This window comes from Leptosomus discolor, chromosome 4 (genome assembly GCF_034619465.1).
Source record: "Leptosomus discolor isolate bLepDis1 chromosome 4, bLepDis1.hap2, whole genome shotgun sequence".
Lineage (NCBI taxonomy): Eukaryota > Metazoa > Chordata > Aves > Leptosomiformes > Leptosomidae > Leptosomus > Leptosomus discolor.
Genome location: NC_141394.1, coordinates 47,116,253 through 47,133,570, shown reverse-complemented (window position 1 = coordinate 47,133,570; position 17,318 = coordinate 47,116,253). Strand labels below are relative to the sequence as shown.

Sequence of the window (17,318 nt, the reverse complement as noted above, 5' to 3'; positions counted from 1 at the left end):
CATCTAAGCCTGCCTGTGTTTCAATAGTTCAGTGCCTATGTCAAGTCTAAATAACAGAATGTTTTTTCTCTCACAGCAGTCAAACCTCTATATTACCTCTACAGACCTTGTCAGTCACCTGCCCTGTGAATTTCCTCCACCCCCTTTTCATGCAATTAGTTTCTTCTTTGTAAACGAAAAATTAAATTATAGACAGCAATCAGCATTTCCCAGAAGCGCCAGCAGAACCTTCAGTTTCATTTTGATGCTGTTGGCTTGGCTGAAAACTAATTGTGTGCGAAAGGTATCACCTACGCCAGCACTTTCCCACAACATGACCATTAAAAAGAAGAGAAGCAAAGGAGAATCTCCAATAATTCTCCGCTCATTTTAAACTTCCTAGCTAGATTAGGACATATTTTTGCAGAAACACAGCTGGGAGGATATGTGAACCTGGGAGAAGGTTGATGACCCTTACTTCAAACTGAGATCCATCACTGTTCTTGTAGCGCAAACACTCTCGGATTCTCAGCAGTCCAACGTGTCAGGTCTTTTCAAGGTAACTTCAGTCCCTCTACCAGCCATAACTAACACAACACATCTGTTCAAGTGTAAATCGTGAGCGCTCTACAGGCTAGGTGTAACTACAGATTAGCCTTCTGAGTTTACTGGGAAACTCCTACTTGATCATCCTCTCTTCTATCCCACCAGAAGTAAGGAGAGTATTTATTTTTATTTCACTTGCCAGAAAGAAATTTTGTCACCAACATGATTGGACTTTGGTGTTTTTGACTCAGCAGAATGATTGCATGAAGACCCTGGGGAAATGTATCTCCTGGGAGATGACTTAAAGAACTTGCTATTTCATTTTCCTCTTTTTATGGAAGATGACTACTTTTTTTAGTGATGAAGACAGTGGACATCTTGTATTTTTATACCTTAGATGGCTGTGGGTTTTGTTTGTTTGTTTTGTTTTTTAAACAAATGGACTCGTTGTTTCAGAAATGAAAATTTTCTCCCTTGTGCTACAGGGAAAAGAAAAACACAAACGCACGATTTCATCGTATGTGTTCCTACATTTTAGTAAAAAAACCCAACCCAACAAAAAACCCATGCTCAGAAATCTGTAACAATTATGACAAAACACACTATCCACACTTGCTGAGAAATGAAGCTTAGACATGCAAATCACCTGCTACTCAAAATAACGGATTACATTGGTTTCTCAGCTGGCGTGTATCATCCAACATAGCTCTATGGCAGAATCCATGCTCCTCAATACCAATAAAGCCGTGAGATTTTCTCCTAGCTACTGATTCAGCCTTAGAAAAACGTACTGAACAGCTTTCTCCCTCGTGCTAAATTTCTTAACATCAGTGAAAACTAGCTTAGTTATCCTTATGTTGAGCTGAACTGTGGCATACTGATGAACACAATACACCTTCCCTCAGCAATAATAAGGAGCATCAAATTTTCATCTTGTGCTCCTAACGGAAGTAGCTTCTACAATTAAGATATGGGGAATTTTGTGCAAAATGCAGGATATTAGACCTGGTGAAAAGACCGCAAAAAGTAGGCTAGTGCCTGTCGCAAGAAGCTGGAGAACTTAGTTTCTAATCTCAAACTCACTCTCTGACTGCTGCTACCGAAGGTCAACGTACAAATGTGAAACTGACCTGAAAGCTGGTGATGAAGCTGAGACCAGCCCTTGGCTTCAGAGAGCTGCTGGGTAAGGCTGAACCTGTTGGGACACTGGTAGGCGGGTACATTCACACCACGTTTGTGGATCGGCTGTACAGCTTCCGAGCTTTCATCACACAGCAGTGGGAAACAAACCCCGCCGCAAGTGGAAGGTCTTGCTCTGATAAGAGTCCAGCACATCCGCGCTGAAATCTGAAATATAGACTCTCATTCGGTAGCTATCCCCGCAAATTAATTAAGATCGCGATTATCTTTATAAACCACCATTCCGCCAGCATTTTTTTCATCAGAGAAACTAAAACAAAAGACAAAAAAAACAACCCCAACGGGGTTTGGGTTACACGAAGTCAAACCTAACAGCATTAAACGCAGGGTCACGCGTCGCTCTGGGGCAGCGATGACGGGCTCGGCGCTCGAACCCGCGTAAAGCCCGCGGGCGCACCCCTACGCGGGCGTTACCGCGCGTGACGGCCGCCGACGCCCGCGGCTGCTTGTGTCCCCCCGTGTGACCGAGCACACCCGAGGGGCCGGGCCCGGCCCGGCTCGCTGCGGCAAGCCCCGCTCTAGGAAGCCGGGGACCGGCGGCAGTAAGGGCATGGCGGCGCCCGGAAGGCGGCGGGGAGGGAAGGGCGGGAGGGTAGGCGGCCCCGCGCCTCCTCGGCCACGACCCTCCGCTCGGCCTCACGCCGCCTCCCCTCAGGGCCGGGAACCGCCTCGCCCGGCGGAGAGTGGCTCCGCGGGATGAAGGCAGCCCCCACCAACGCCCACTCACCGCCGCGTCCCGCGCGCTGCTGGCGCGTTGGCGTTTGAACCACGTGCCGTTGGGGCGGGCTCCCCCGCCCCGCATGGGGAGGAGCCGCAGGGGCCGCGAAGCGATCGCACGCGCCGGAGGTGCTCTCTCCGCGCCGGGCCGGGCCGAGCCGAGCCCAGCCCAGCCCCGGGGAAGGCGGGCCGGAGCGCAGCGCCGGTGGAGCAGGCAGGCGGCAGAGCCGGTAGGTGGTCGGTAGGGGCTGGGGGCGCGGCAGCTGGACCGAACAAAGCGGCGCGGGGTGGGGCTGGCTAGCGTCCGCCCGGGGCCAGGCTGCGGCTGTCCTCCTCCGCGGGGCCGCGGTCCGGCGGGAGCGGCCGCCCGCGCCTCTCCCGCAGGGAGCTGGCTGACGGGAGCAGGCGCTTCCCCGCACCTGGGCCGGGAGGGGAGCCGCGGCTCGCCCGGAGCGGGCCGGGCTTAGAGTGCTGCCTCCCCGCTCCCCCGGGGCTCCTGCCGCGGCAGGCCCGGCGGCAGCAGCGGATGGTCGTTGGTCGGGGCCGGATGTACCCCGCCGCCGCGCCTCGCCTCCCGGGCGCGGCGGGAGGAGGCCGGCCGCGGTGCCATCCCAGCGGCCGCCGCTTCCCCCTACCCGGAGGGAGAGCGCGGGGGGGCTCGGTGATTAGTTTTCCAGAAGCTTAAGGCAGGCAGTTTGCTCATTTAAGGCTGTTTTTGTGGAGAAGCTGCCTAAACAATGCGGGGCGGGGGGGGGGGGGGGGGAGGGGAGCCTTAGTTTTAAACTGCTTTCTGGTGTCCCTTCGATAGACTGATAACTAAGGGGCAAAATCTGCGTTTGGATCTACCAATATAAAGCTTTGGAGGCAGCGGGTTAAACCCTATCTAGAAAACGGCTCTGCAGCGACCCGCTTGGTAACAAAGAGTGGGTGTGCGATAGCCGGGAGGCATCATCCGAAGAGGAGGCCATGGTACGGACTCTTACCTCTGCTGTACCGATCCTGCCAGGGCAGAGAGAGCACGCTTGAGGCCTTCACAGGCGCTGCGACTAGGTTTTTATAGCACGTAGAAGCCCTGTCCAAGGTGGTGTCAGTCTATTCCCTGCTAGGTGGAAGGATATTGCTGGTAATCTAGTCTTTCACCCTCCAGCTGGTAATTCTCTTCTTTAATTATCTGCTTCTCGTCAGTTGGTAGGTTTGAAAATAATACACCTTGCCCTTGATAGCCTTGTTAGGCTTCTTAGTGTTTGTTGCAGCGGTGATGTGGTTAATGGGTGTAGGTGAAGGAATAAGGAAGGGTCCCACCTACTCTCAGAATAAATTCAGGTCTTGCTGATTTTGCAGATTAATGCTGACGAACTAAAAGTCTGTTTGCTTTCAGATGATCAGAGTGCTGGCCCAGGGTCAGTGCTTTCCAACAGCCACCTCCAGACCAGAAGTAATGTGAAGGGCTGTCACAGTGTTGGCAGTATTTAATAGGGGGATAGTACACACAAAAACCATAATGATGTATTTAAAATATTTTTAGTTTTTGCATACAATCAGCTTCTATATTTTCTGTCTGTTATTAATTAGATAATTAATGGTTATCATTATACATTGTAGAATGGAAAATTTTTAATTTGCATGTCTGCATTAGTACCACAATGTGCCATGTGTGTATTTATGTTACAGAAAATACCTCCTTTGAATGCTTGACCTTTCCTCTTTCAGTCACGTGAGGTGGAAAACTGCCCTTTTCTAATCTTTAAGGACACGTTTTATGATACTGGTTTCTGTTCTGGATGGTATTTTGATACTGCTACAGTAATTGCTTTGTAGCAGCATATACTGAACATGTGTTTCTCCTGTGGTTTGCGTATTTCAAGATACAGTTGGTAACTAGAGACAATTCAGTTATTTGCTTCCTTCTCCGTCTGAGAAGCTTTGGTATTATTTTTATCACTATATCATTAATTTCTCTCATTGGTTCCCAATTCAAATAAATATTGCTTTAAAAAGAAACCTGATGGGTCTTATGGCAGTCATGTTATATGATGATGCAAATTTATTTTCATTAGGTCCAGGCAGAATAAGTAAATCTAGGCTGGAATGGAGTAAAAACATTGTTTTATTTATCATTTTACTATCAAAAGAAAAGCATTGGAACAACTGTATCTATATAAGGCAAAAAATATTTTTGCTTTTATTGCTATCCAGAGAGACTTTGGTCATTTTTGGTAGTTTGCTGAGCATAGTTTTGGACCTTTTTGAACCAGTTTACTTTTTACTACTTAGTATCTGTGAAGGTCGTTGTAGCATCATCTCTATATTTGCTGTCTCTGTCTCATAGGGGTTTTTTAACTTTTTTGGGGGGGATGGTAAAATAAGCTTCTTAAAAACTATAGAACACGTTCTGCTAGATTAGAAAAATGCTGTTGGTCATTTCAGCTGCCTGTTTTTAAGTTTCCTTACAGTTGAAAGCTTGTCTTACCTAAGCTTTCAGAGAAAAGAATATCAAGGAGCAGAATAATGATTTAAAATTAAATTCTCAATGCACTGTCCTGAATTTTTTTCCCTATCCCTAATAGCATGAGATCATCCTCTACAGGGAAATGTGTATTCTGCTTGACATAACATGACATCATTGCATTACCTAAACCAAGATGAGGCAATTCTTAGTAGTCTGTTAGAATCAGCACCGTCCTCCAGAGAGCGTTGCTGTTACCCTGACCAGTGCTTTAGAGCAGGAGACATACTGCTGCTTAAAACGTGCATTTGAGTGCTTAGCAACAAAACAGATCTCTCTTTGTGGATGTCTTTTGTTCTTTAAAGAAGTGCAGGCTTGGAGCATTAAGGTGTTCAGAAACTGATGAAAGTTAAAGGTGAGTTACAGATTCTATTCTGTAGAAAATGCATGCCTATTTTAAATACCTAATGTATTAGACCCAGTGTTTCTAGCTATCTCTCTAGCTTCTGTAAAGACGCTTAGGCAAGCTCCCGTTGTGATACGGTAGGATGCAGTAAGCCCTAACACTTCATTAAACACTTGAAACTATGGTCTGTGAGCCAGGCTTGCAAAGGCTTTAGTAAGAAATATTTTTATGATACAGTGTTAAAAATGCATTTTACATTTTTCAGAAACGAAGTGCTGTAGTTCATTGTAATTGTAGGTCTTGCTAGCTACTTCAAAATGTCATTGTTTCTTTGGCATTGGATCAAGGACAGAAGTTTCAGAGTTTTAAGGTTGCAAAAGTGTCAAGGAGATGACTTAAATTAAGGTCACTTAATTGTTGAAGATCTTCCTTATTATTTGTAGCATGCTTTAACATTTGTGTTAGCAGTGATCCCAGTCTGTCAGGTCTCCAGTTTGCCTACTTAAGTCTGCCGTTGTTCACCAGCATTATTCCTACCAGGTTACTAAAACCAGTCCCTAATGGGATGCAACAGTTTGGTTGGAGCACACCTGATGTGCACCCAAGGTGGCCTAATGATCCACTTACCCTCCCTAATGATTCCAAGGTCTCATCTCTTGGCCAGAGAGTTGTTAGCTTTCCCTATACTTTTGCTGAGTCCTTCTCTAGGTAGTTATTGGTAGCCCAGGCTGGCTTATATGATAGATAGGAGGTGACCACGGCTCATGTAGGCACACATTTACTAGTTCACACTAGCTGGTTCGTGTACTTGCAGCGCTGACACTGCAAATCTTCGCAGTGCCAGACAGCCGGAGTAGACACCTGGGCTCTTAGCAGAAGTTGAATTCCATGCTGACATGGCTATGCTACTCTCAGTACGCCTGCTAGCTGGTGTTGATAGTGGAGTTGGTACGTGATACTGTGCTTTTTTAAATGGTGTAGTTCTTCATTACTGTTGGCAGACAAAGAACAAACAAGGTAGAGAGTTAACCTTTTCCCTGGCTCTCCTGTTAATCCCAGCCACAGTGAAGGGTTTGGGTTGTGCTTCTGCATGTAGTGCTTCTCCAGATGAAGGAACAGCATGAGTTGCATCAGAATTATGGGTCAGTCTGGTTGAATGTTTTCCTAGAAAATAAAGTTTTGTTCAAAAGTGTCAGGCAGAGAGCTCAGGAAAGCTGGGAACCAAAGCCAAGGCTGATTGTGGTAGGGACAGGGTTGAAAGAGACATAGAAGCTCCTGGAAGCTGGGCTCTGCTGGAGCAGGGGAACTTCTACCCTATAAAAGCCATTCTTTCCACCTCTCAAGGATCATATGATCAGCTTTTCAGTTACCGCTGTGTGGACACACCAGTTGTCACTCTAGGCTAGACTTTGTTGTCACTGCTAATGCTCTCTGCCAGTGATAAGGTGTAGGGTTGGATCACTGTCGTGCCACAGCTCTTAGGTACTTCAGTTACCCTTTGGAAGTGCTTGTCTTTTTTCACATAGGGAACTTTTAAGGAATTAGACTTTGAAGTTAGGATGAATGAATCCAGGTCATGGTGCTAGGCAGGCCAGTTCAGCACTATAGATGTAGGTCCTGCACCATGATGCTGTCTTTAAAGTCAATTTCTAAAATACAAAGCAATAATGTGTGTTAGAGTTTTTATTTCTAAAATATTGAGCTTATTTAATACCTTTGTAATTTGGTTTTCAGGAAATTTCCTGTGTGCTGCTGATTTACATGACACAGTTCTCAAATCTGGAATAATTTTGTGAGCGAGAAGGTTTCTTAATCACATCAGTGCTCCAAGATACAAAGAAATAATATTCAGAGTAACCTTGAAGATCTTTTGAAGTCAGTAAAAATGTAAGTAAATGTCTTTTAAGAAACAAGGAAAGAAAGAGGGTTATACATACCCAGATGAGTGCTTCTGATGCATCAGTAATTGTCGACACAGAAAATGGATGTTCATGGTGTACTAGATAGAGTATAGATAAGAAGTTAAGAGACTTAATATAATAATAATATGATGGTGTAAGATGGCAAATAGAGTTTGCCACCAAAGATCCTAAACCTTAAATAAGAATCTTCATCATATCTGACGAGCAAATCTTACTATGTGGTCTGGTTATTTAAACATCCCTATTTACCATAAATGCATCTGCTAGGTAAGTTCCTCTGAAATTATTGCCTTGTAGTGCCTTGTTTGTTTCTTGAGGTCTAAGCACTTATTTAACTTCCAAGCGTTTATCACTTTGTCCTATCTGGTGATTTAGCTTTTATTGTGCTTAATCCTTTTCTGGATCCTGAGTTAAATGTAGTGTGGTAATATGTTCCTTGAGTAAACACAGAGTAGTTGGGAGGGAGGTTTATTGCTTTTAAATTGATTTCTGGCTTGGTATCAATCATCATTTCTTGTCCTGTGTTCTGGTCAAAAGTAAATACTAGCCCACAGCATAGAGTTCATTTCATCAACTATTTAAAGTTATATTGTTGTGGGTTTAATGTTACTTATATTGCAGTTGCGTTCACATATGCCAATTAGGATTGGATGCAGTGATGTTTGATTTGAAATGGAATGCAAAGAAATTATTTATTTCTCAAAGTACTATGACCCAAAATCTAATCTTCTATGTTAGTCTTTGCACACATCTAGTAACTTGTATTGCTTGCTTTTGGATCTCGATTTCTGTCTTACTGAAATGGAAGGATCCATATATTTCACAATATTCATAATGCTAAAATGCTGCTAATGCACATAGGGACATTACAGTATTTTAAAGATTGTTTTCAATTTGTTTGTCTCTCTTATCCTGCCTTTTGTAGGCATTTTCAATGATTTGGTCACAGGGATCTGCAGAGTATTTTTCCCAGAGCCATTTTAGAATGCAATAATGTAGAAAAATATTTCATCTTCAGCTTTCAAATATAAGATATGTAGGGATTACTCAGAAATGCTGTTTTTTGCATACCAACACTAATATTCCTAGGCTAGTTATTCTATGTGAATATCCCGTTTTAACATTCCTGTTTTCTCTATAACTCTAAAAAGTTGGTCTCTGATTGTGTAAGGCTTTAAGGAAATCTAAGAAAAATTAAGCAAACTGAAGGTATTATTTCATATGAGAATTAATTGTCATATGTTTCTATTTTCTTATGCTTTCAAGCTGATAATTGAGAGCCATAATGGCAGACATAGGAGATGGACCACATTTGGGGGGAGATCTGACAGATGCAAAATCTATTCCTGGTTCCAAAGGGTAAGTGGGGTACTCTTCGTTTAAGTCTTCAAGTTAAGTCTTGAGGAATCTTTGCTGTAACAGAAGACAGGAGCCATAGAAGAAATAATGCTAAAAGGAAAAAGTTTCAGTTATGGTAAATTGTAATCATTAACAGCTATTAGAGGAGTTTTACTGGCTTTGAAAATATACAGTCTCTGACAGAACAGGCCGCTTGTATGTACAAGGAACTAGATAGCAAAACACTTGAGGTGCAGTTAGACTTGCCTTAACAGTATTATCAAGTGGTTAGCTGTTCTTGAAAAGAGATTTCTCTATCTCACCCTGGACTAAATGTTCATCCCCTTTCCTTGAACTGCTTTAGAGCTCACCTGAACTGCTTTAGATCTCACAGACAGTTCAGCTGCTCGAGCTGACCTGCAGGCCTGTTCTTCCTGGTGACAGCTAGTTGTTAGGCTGGTGTAGCACTATCATCAGATTACTCTCTCTCTGGGAACTTAATTTGTTTCTGAAGTCATTCTATATAGTATTTCAATGAAAATTAGATTTAAGAGCATTACAGACTTTTTATTTGTAGAATACGATATGATAGCGGCCCCCAGTCCCCCAAATGGGAAAATCCATACCGACTTCAGCGTGTAAGGACTGGTAAAATTGGCAGCTGTTGCAGAGTAGTTGGTGTGCTCATTAAGGCAGAATTACAGCTGGGTATAGAGTCTTGATCTTTATAGGTTTTGAATGTTTACTTGTGAAAGTTCAATGGTAATATGATTTCTGGTTAGTATTCAGAATAGATTTACAGTCTCAGAGCTGATTGTGCCTTGAGGTACATAGCTTTCAAAAGATGATAGTAAAAAAAACCTGGTTGATTTTTTGTTGATATAATTTGTGGTTTCCTTAAACTAATTTTTCATACTTTCCTGTGCAGAGGCATTATCGTTATAGACACAGTTCTTCCTTGATTCTTTAGATTTTAAGCTTGTTACGGGTTGCACAGAAGACTGCTACAAATACAAATGACTCTTAGCTTTTTTTTTTTTAATTATTTGTGTATGTGCATGTTTTACTAAACTCGAAACAGAAGTTTTATTTGGGAGTGTAACTGTACTAAGCAGTCTTGTTTTAACCTCTGGGCAAGTACAGCCTTCACTAGTCTTAAATCAGATCTGCCCCTGATTTCACAGACATAACTTAGAATCATGGAATGGTTTGGGTTGGAAGTGACCTTAAAGACCATCTAGTTCCAGCTCCCCTGCCATGGGCAGGGACACCTTCCACTAGACCAGGTTGCTCCAAGCCCCATCCAACCTGGCTTTGAACGCTGCCAGGGAGGGGGCAGCCACAGCTTCTCTGGGAAACCTGTGCCAGTGCCTCACCACCCTCACAGTGAAGAATTTCTTCCTGATATCTAATCCAAATCTCCCCTCTTCCAGTTTAAAGCCATTATGCCTTGTCCTATCACTACCCTCCCTGATCAAGAGTCCCTCCCCACCTTTCCTCTGGGCCCCCTTTAGATACTGGAAGGCCACAATAAGATCTCCCTGCAGCCTTCTCTTGTCCAGGCTGAACAGCTCCAACTCTCTCAGCCTGTCCTCACAGAGGAGGTGCTCCAGTCCCCTGATCATCTTCGTGGCCCTCTTCTGGATCTGCTCGATCAGGTCTTCCTTATACTGGGGGCCCCAGAGCTGGACGCAGCACTGCAGGTGGGGTCTCCCCAGAGCAGAGTAGAGGGGCAGAATCCCCTCCCTCGACCTGCTGGCCACACTTCGCTTGATGCAGCCCAGGATGTGATTGGCTCTGTGGGCTGCGAGCTCACATTGCTGGCTCATATTCAGGTTTTCATCCACCTGTAACCCCAAGTCCTTCTCCTCAGGGCTGCTTTTGATCCACTCATCGCCCAGACTGTGTCTGTGCTTGGGATTGCCCCGACCCAGGTGCAGGACCTTGCACTTGGCCTTGTTGAACTTCATGAGGTTCGCACAGGCCCACCTCCCCAGCCTGTCAAGGTCCCTCTGGATGCCCTCCCTTCCCTCCAAGGTGTCAGCTACACCACACAGCTTGGTGTCATTGGCAGAGGGAACTTCTAGGGAACAAGAAGCAAACCTTATCAGTTTCACTGGTATTGCTAAAATAACCTTATTTTATTATTCTTTTGAAACTAGAGAAGAGAGATCAGAAATTAACACCTGAAGTTTGTCTAATTTCTATACAGAAAGAACCTACCTTCTAGCAAGTCTATGGACTCTGGAATTCTGCCAGACTACAGTTACAGAATGGATTATCCAGAGATGGGAGAATGTGTAATAATAAACAATAAGAACTTCCACAGACAGACCGGTACCACTTTCAAATTTTTAATTTTTTTCCTTAATATAGATAAATGTGTGTTAGATTAATGGCATGTATTATTCTTCAAAATTAAATATGCAGAACAATTTTGATTGCAATGTACAATTAAGTGGTTTGCATGGGTTTGATTCATTTCAGTGCATTCTTCCAAATATGTATAGAGGGAACATGTTAGGGTATAGCAGTAATGGGGAGAAAAATTGATAGGTGGTACAAGTCGTCTTAACTTTTAGTCATGATTTCTGTTTTGCAAATGAAATCCTTTTTTAAGCCTTTATATAAATAGGTAGATATAAAAATAAGGAGTAGATAAATCTAAAATATAAGTACAGAGAGAGGGAGATGGTGTGCACATACAACAATGCAATGTTTTTTCTGTTAGAGCGGGTCTGGAATAATGGAATAATATACCAGACTGATACAGATGTAAGCGAGAAAAGCATTTGGCTCAATCAGACCATGCCATCTATATCATATAAAAAATAATACATTTCTCTTATGTATAGGGATGTTACCCCGTTCTGGTACAGATGCAGATGCTGCAAGTGTCAGAGAAGTTTTTATGAAGTTGGGATATAAAATAAAGATCAACAATGATCTTTCATGTGGGGACATTTTTGAACTATTGAGAAATGGTAAGTAATAATACGTTCAGTGTGTGTATTAAATCAACCACTGCTTCCAAATAACATTTCTATCCCTCACATCTCTTCTTCTGTCATTCTTTTAGATGGTATTTCACACTTACTGGTGGTTTATTGCTAAGGATGCATACATGTACCTCATAGTTTCTATGTTTATTTATCTTTGCTGTCTCTCCATCTTTTGTGCCATGACTGTTGTCTCCGTGTCTTTTCTGATCTTCTAAAGAAGGCTGGAAAAAAGGCTGAAACTTAAATGCAGACTGATTTATATTCTGACCCTGGGATCACTGAAGCTCTGTGAGTTGGAAAGAAACCTGCTTAATTGGGTAGAGGTGTTCTGTGCTATGTGCTTAGTGGTGTGGCCCAAGAGGTGTTCCGATCCGGGGGGGTGGGGGCGGGTGGTTCTGATCGAGGGACCGGAACTGCAAGTGTGTGAACTGAATTACTCTTTTAATTGTTTGACTTGTGAAACAGAACACTCTTCTGTCAAGTGAGAGCTCTATACTACTGCTAGTGTTAGTCCTGGTTTGTTTAGGCTTGTCTACATCTAGACTGGTAAATTAAACGGTGCCTGGAGGTATCTAGTCCTGGAATGCAGGCTGTTCTAGTTAACTGTTGGAGGGTTCTTCTCTGGCATGACTGTGGCTCATGCCTACTAGCGCTCTCCCAGACTGTTCCAGGTCACGGTTCAACAATAAAAGTGTTCCAGGGATTACTCCCAACAGCCAGTTAGGCTGCTGCAATTTGGTTTGGTTTTGATTTTTTTAAAATGTGTTTGTTAACATAGATGTAGGTTTTTTAGTGCCAGTTAATGTTTACACTAGAGAATGCTCCCAGGCATGGTTAATTTATTAGTATAGTTGCAGCCTGTCTGTTGACAGTAGCTGAAAGTGGAAAGGCCTCTGTCTTACCTGTGGTATAAGGCCTCCAAATAGACTGTGTAAACTACAGACTGCAGCCTAATTAGAAATTCCCAAAAAATAGCCTTTCCTGACTCTTCTAGATGCAGTGCTTGTCCATAGATTGTGGAAATGCCTGAGTGTGCATTGCTTGAGAAAAATCTAAATAGTTTTTCTTGAATAGAAATTCAGTGTTTTGGCAAGCTCTAAACAGAAGACTTCAGCTTTTGGGACTGTTACACTTTTGAACTGCAAACTCTTGCATCTTCTTGAGTTTCCCTCTCAAAATTCCTTTTGGATCTTTTCTTTTGAACCTCGTTTATATCTTTTTGTATATCTAAAAGAATCATCTTGGTCCTCAAGTACAGTTCACCACAATGTCAGGCACAAAAGACATCAGACAGTATCTATTCTATGGTCTTTGCACACCATGAGATGGAAAAAAAATTTAAAAAATCTATAAACACTTTATATCAAGGTTGAATGTCTTTTAGGTACAACGTTCAGAGGCTTGAAAAAACGTTTCTAGACCTTGCTGCAGGGCCAGAGTGAGAGAAGGCTAATGCTGTTACCTGGGTCCTTGCAGCAGCAAGAACTTTTATGCTACATTCAGTTCCCATGCAATTCAAATAGTTGAAGCATCTCTGATTGGAAAGAGAGCTAAAACTTCCTCATCTTTTCCCAAAACACAGAACTTCCCGACAGTCCAATCCCAGATCACGGGACTGTGGACCATTACTGCATGAGCAAGATGTACCGTTCAGACTTGGAGACACTGTGGGAACACCCTCGTTGTCTCCTCACAGTGTTCCTGGCCTAGTTCTGTGGCCACGCCTTAGAATGGGTAGGATTGGCCTTTAATTTGGGGTTTTCTGTGTCCAGCCTCCTGAGGTAAAGTAGGCTGGCTCCTTTTGTTCAGAAGTGAAAACTGGTTGGAGGTTTCTAAACATGGGGATTAGTTCATAAAGACCTCTCTCGCAGAGGAAGCATCAAATGTGCAAAGCTTTTAGTGAATGCAAGAAGTTAAGAAAATTTTATTTTTTCTTTCAAGTTTCTGAAGAAGATCACAGCAAGCGAAGCAGTTTTGTTTGCGTGTTGCTAAGCCACGGTGATGAAGGGTTAATCTATGGGACAGATGGCCCACTTGAACTGAAAGCATTAACAAGCCTTTTCAGAGGTGACAGGTGCAGAAGTTTAGCAGGAAAACCCAAGCTCTTTTTCATTCAGGTGATGTACAGATCATCAAATCAGCTGGATAATTAAAAAAAAAAAATACTGTTTCCTATTAATTATTGGTGAAAAAAAGTTAATTATTTCTAAAACTGATTTAAATGGAATAACTTTCAGATTCTTTTCAGGTCTAAAAGTGACACGGCTTGCCCCATTAGGTGGGCAGTACTTGTAATAGCTAGGATTGCATTACCTTAATTCTATGGATTACGTAAAATTACACTAGCCAATATTTCAGTGAGTTTCTGAATGCGCTTTTGAGTGAATATCTATTTTAACCAAGCTGTGTAGCTGATTTAAATAAATTCTAGTTACTTTTCTTCTGAGTCTGTCTAATAAAAATGTGTCATATAAATTCTTGTTATTTTTGCAGTTTTTGAATCAGGATATTGTTGTCTTTAAAACAGAAAAAATGTATCAATATTCTGATCATGATTGCTGCCTTTGTTTCTTTATTTTTTATTTTATTTTCCGTTCTTCTTTCCACTGAATAGGCTTGTAGAGGGACAGAATTAGATTCCGGTATTGAGGCAGACAGTGGATCAGAAGAAACAATGTGTCAAAAAATACCTGTAGAAGCAGACTTTCTGTATGCATATTCTACAGCTCCGGGTGAGAGACTTGCAAAGAAATTCTTGTTCTTGAAATTGTATCCGTAGATCAGCTTATATTGATACTGTAAATGACAATTTGCTGTTGTATCCAGTCAGTGGGTGACTACTTCATTTCTTCTCTTTCAGGGAAATACAAATTTTCTTCCCTCAGTTGTTTTTTCTCCCCTGATTTGATTTCTTTTTGAGGTAGTTTCTAGTCTCAGTTCCTACGAAAAAGAACCCCAGACCCTGAATATAGATCTTTCTCACTAGCAAACCCTCAAGTGTTCACCTGCTATAAATTCAGTTAATCTGAATTGTGCGAGTAATTACCAGCAGGAAGTAAAAAGGTATTATTAGTTCTAAGAGAACAAAACAATCAAAGATCTGTAGAGGCATATACAGAAGTGGGTGATAAACACCAGCATATTATTTGCCTATTGACTCCATTTTCATTGCATCTTTAGGCAAAATTAGTAGTGGCAGAGCCCTTAGTACGCCCTTTACATTACCAGTTAGCAGAAGCAGGTTCCAGTCTTTAATTCCTGTGTGTAGTCCTCAAGATAGTGACACTGAAATCCATTTTGCATCTTGGCTCCATCTGTACTGCCACCTCTCCTTCCTGTACGTGTGCTCTATGTAAGTGATCAATGGCTAAGGCTGTTGCAGTGGAAGATAGTTTTCCTGCCTTTTGATTTTATACCTACCTAAAGTTTTCTTAGGTTAGAAAAGATGAGAGGATTAGAGTTGGAATTTAGAGAGATTATAAAATCTAATTTTGTTGGTTAGTGGTTTTGAGTTTTTATTTTAACACATTGATTGCTATTGGAAACAATGCATTGTTCCCCTAATTGCTGTCCTGTCCTCTGTCAGAGGTTGCTACGTCTGATCAATTTGACATCTCTCTCTTCCACAGGCTATTACTCCTGGAGGAATTCAGCTGAAGGCTCCTGGTTTATTCAGTCGCTGTGTAAAATGCTGAAGGAACATGCAAAGAAACTTGAACTCATGCAGATTTTAACTCGTGTAAATCGCAGAGTGGCGGAGTACGAGTCCTGCTCGACTCGGCAGGATTTCAATGCAAAGAAACAGATTCCGTGCATTGTCTCTATGCTCACCAAAGAATTTTACTTCCCTTGCTAAAAGAATTTCACGTTCTAATTTTTCAGTTGATGTTTTTATCTGTAATTTATATGTGATGTTAGTATGGAATACCACTTTTAAATCTGAATTACTGTTCACTACCGTGTGTGGCATAATGAACTGTCTCAAAGTTAGATGTGTCCGTTACTGGAAGGAAAATATAGTATGGCTATGTTAGAAATGAAGACTTTGACTAGCTGAAGCACAAGCAAATCTGAAAGTAGTGTTCTGAGTATCTTGAAAAATTAGGAAGAGGAGACTGGAGAATGATCAGATCACTTACCAGATCTACTTGGTGCTATGTTTCACTTTGCTGCAGGGGCAGAGGAAAGAAACTGTTCTTGTAAATAATTTGGTTTCATATCTTTGCCACTAGGAGGAAGATTCAGAATGTGACATGTTTACTAATGATGGTAATGTGATAGTAGGGTCATCATACATTTCTTCTTAACTCAAGTTCTTAAAGTTTAGGTAATAAACTAACCTAAACTGTTTTTATAAATGAGGGCATAAACTGTGGAAAACAGCCAATTCTTTTTTTACATACAACTAGAAAGCATAGTTAGAATAGAGTCAATTTTTTCCTCATCATTTTATAACTTTTTGTATGGAATATTAGGTAAAGCAATTATATCAACATGGTAGCTGTTTCAAAATAAATTTTGTATTCTGACCTTGAAGCTGAGTGACTAAGGGACTAGCCTTCAAAATTTCTTTTTCTGCTGCTCCCGAAGGGGGAAGCTGTTGGGGTGTATTTTGGGCTATAAGAATCAGTGTAAAAGGAAGTCTACATTCTAAATACTCTACTTTCCTCTTTCTGCCCATAAATAAGGGTGGGTTTGCTTTGTGCTATGTGCGTACCACATTTAATCTGTGTGGAAACCTGGATTTGTGGTACTGGAGAAATTTCACTTCTTAATTAACTCAAATTGATGTTAGAATTACAAGACTTCAGCTAAAATATTTTAACAGATAGTAAATTTGTATCTCTTGACTCTGAATTTTGTGGAACAGGCTTTTACAAATTTGTAAAACATTTTTTTTTGATGTTTCGGTGTGTGGCAGTCTTTTTAAAATCAGAGGAAGACAGAATGTTCAATAACTGTAGGGTGCTTGCAAAACAAGACTTAAAATACTTGAAATTGTGTAGCATAAACAATGTTAGCAAATAGATGTTCACTTCCAGAGGCTTTTGGGTTGTTTTGTTTTTTTTTTTTTTAACTTAAATTAAATATTGTTTCCTAAATTGTGTCATGCTTTTCTGTGTATATTATTTGTTTGGGATCTGATAGCTTTTGCAAATTAATTTTAACTTTAATTATGTCCCTTTTTCTTTCCCTTTTCTTCCTCATCTGCCTTACCACCTGAAGTTGAAAAGCTGCTGTAAAGCATTGTATGCCATATAGCCAGGTAATAAGAGTAGTGATTGAGACATCGGAAATGCAGATTCAAAAGTTATGCAGCAGAGGCAACTTTAAACATTGTAGATGAATTCTGTGATGAATTCTGCCTGCTGAATAGGAGGAATCTTGTCTCCCTCTTGTAGAAATAGTTTGTGAGAGGGCATTAGTCTATTTTAACTGATTGAAACTTCAGTTCCAGGCAGGTTTATTATGCTTCTGTTGGAAAAAATAATTAAGCCCCTGTTAAACATACCTAAAAATAACATTTACAAAAACCTGTATGCAGGTTTCTTCATGTAGGTGGTCAATTGCAACAAGCAGCTGCACAGTTATATGTTTTAAATGACTTACAGGACTTCTGTTAATCTACATCAAAGTAATTGGGAATAGGAATGTTGCTTGAATTTGTAGTTATTTTGCTGTGAAACAGTCCTGTCATGGAGTTTGCTCTTTGCTTATATTTAATAGGCTCTGGTCTTGATCGTTCTTGGTCCTTAAAAGGA

General features: G+C 41.6%; 1 protein-coding gene across 1 annotated transcript; it reads left to right on the top strand.

Moving 5' to 3' along the window:
• The first annotated feature begins 7,037 nt into the window (after positions 1–7,037).
• CASP3 (caspase 3) lies at positions 7,038–16,658 on the top strand. The gene is made up of 7 exons (XM_009960375.2): positions 7,038–7,181; positions 8,483–8,575; positions 10,767–10,891; positions 11,410–11,538; positions 13,498–13,673; positions 14,171–14,288; positions 15,186–16,658. The coding sequence occupies exons 2-7, from the start codon at positions 8,502–8,504 to the stop codon at positions 15,410–15,412; spliced, it is 849 nt and encodes a 282-aa protein (XP_009958677.2). The 5' UTR covers positions 7,038–7,181; positions 8,483–8,501; the 3' UTR covers positions 15,413–16,658.
• The last annotated feature ends 660 nt before the right edge of the window (positions 16,659–17,318 follow it).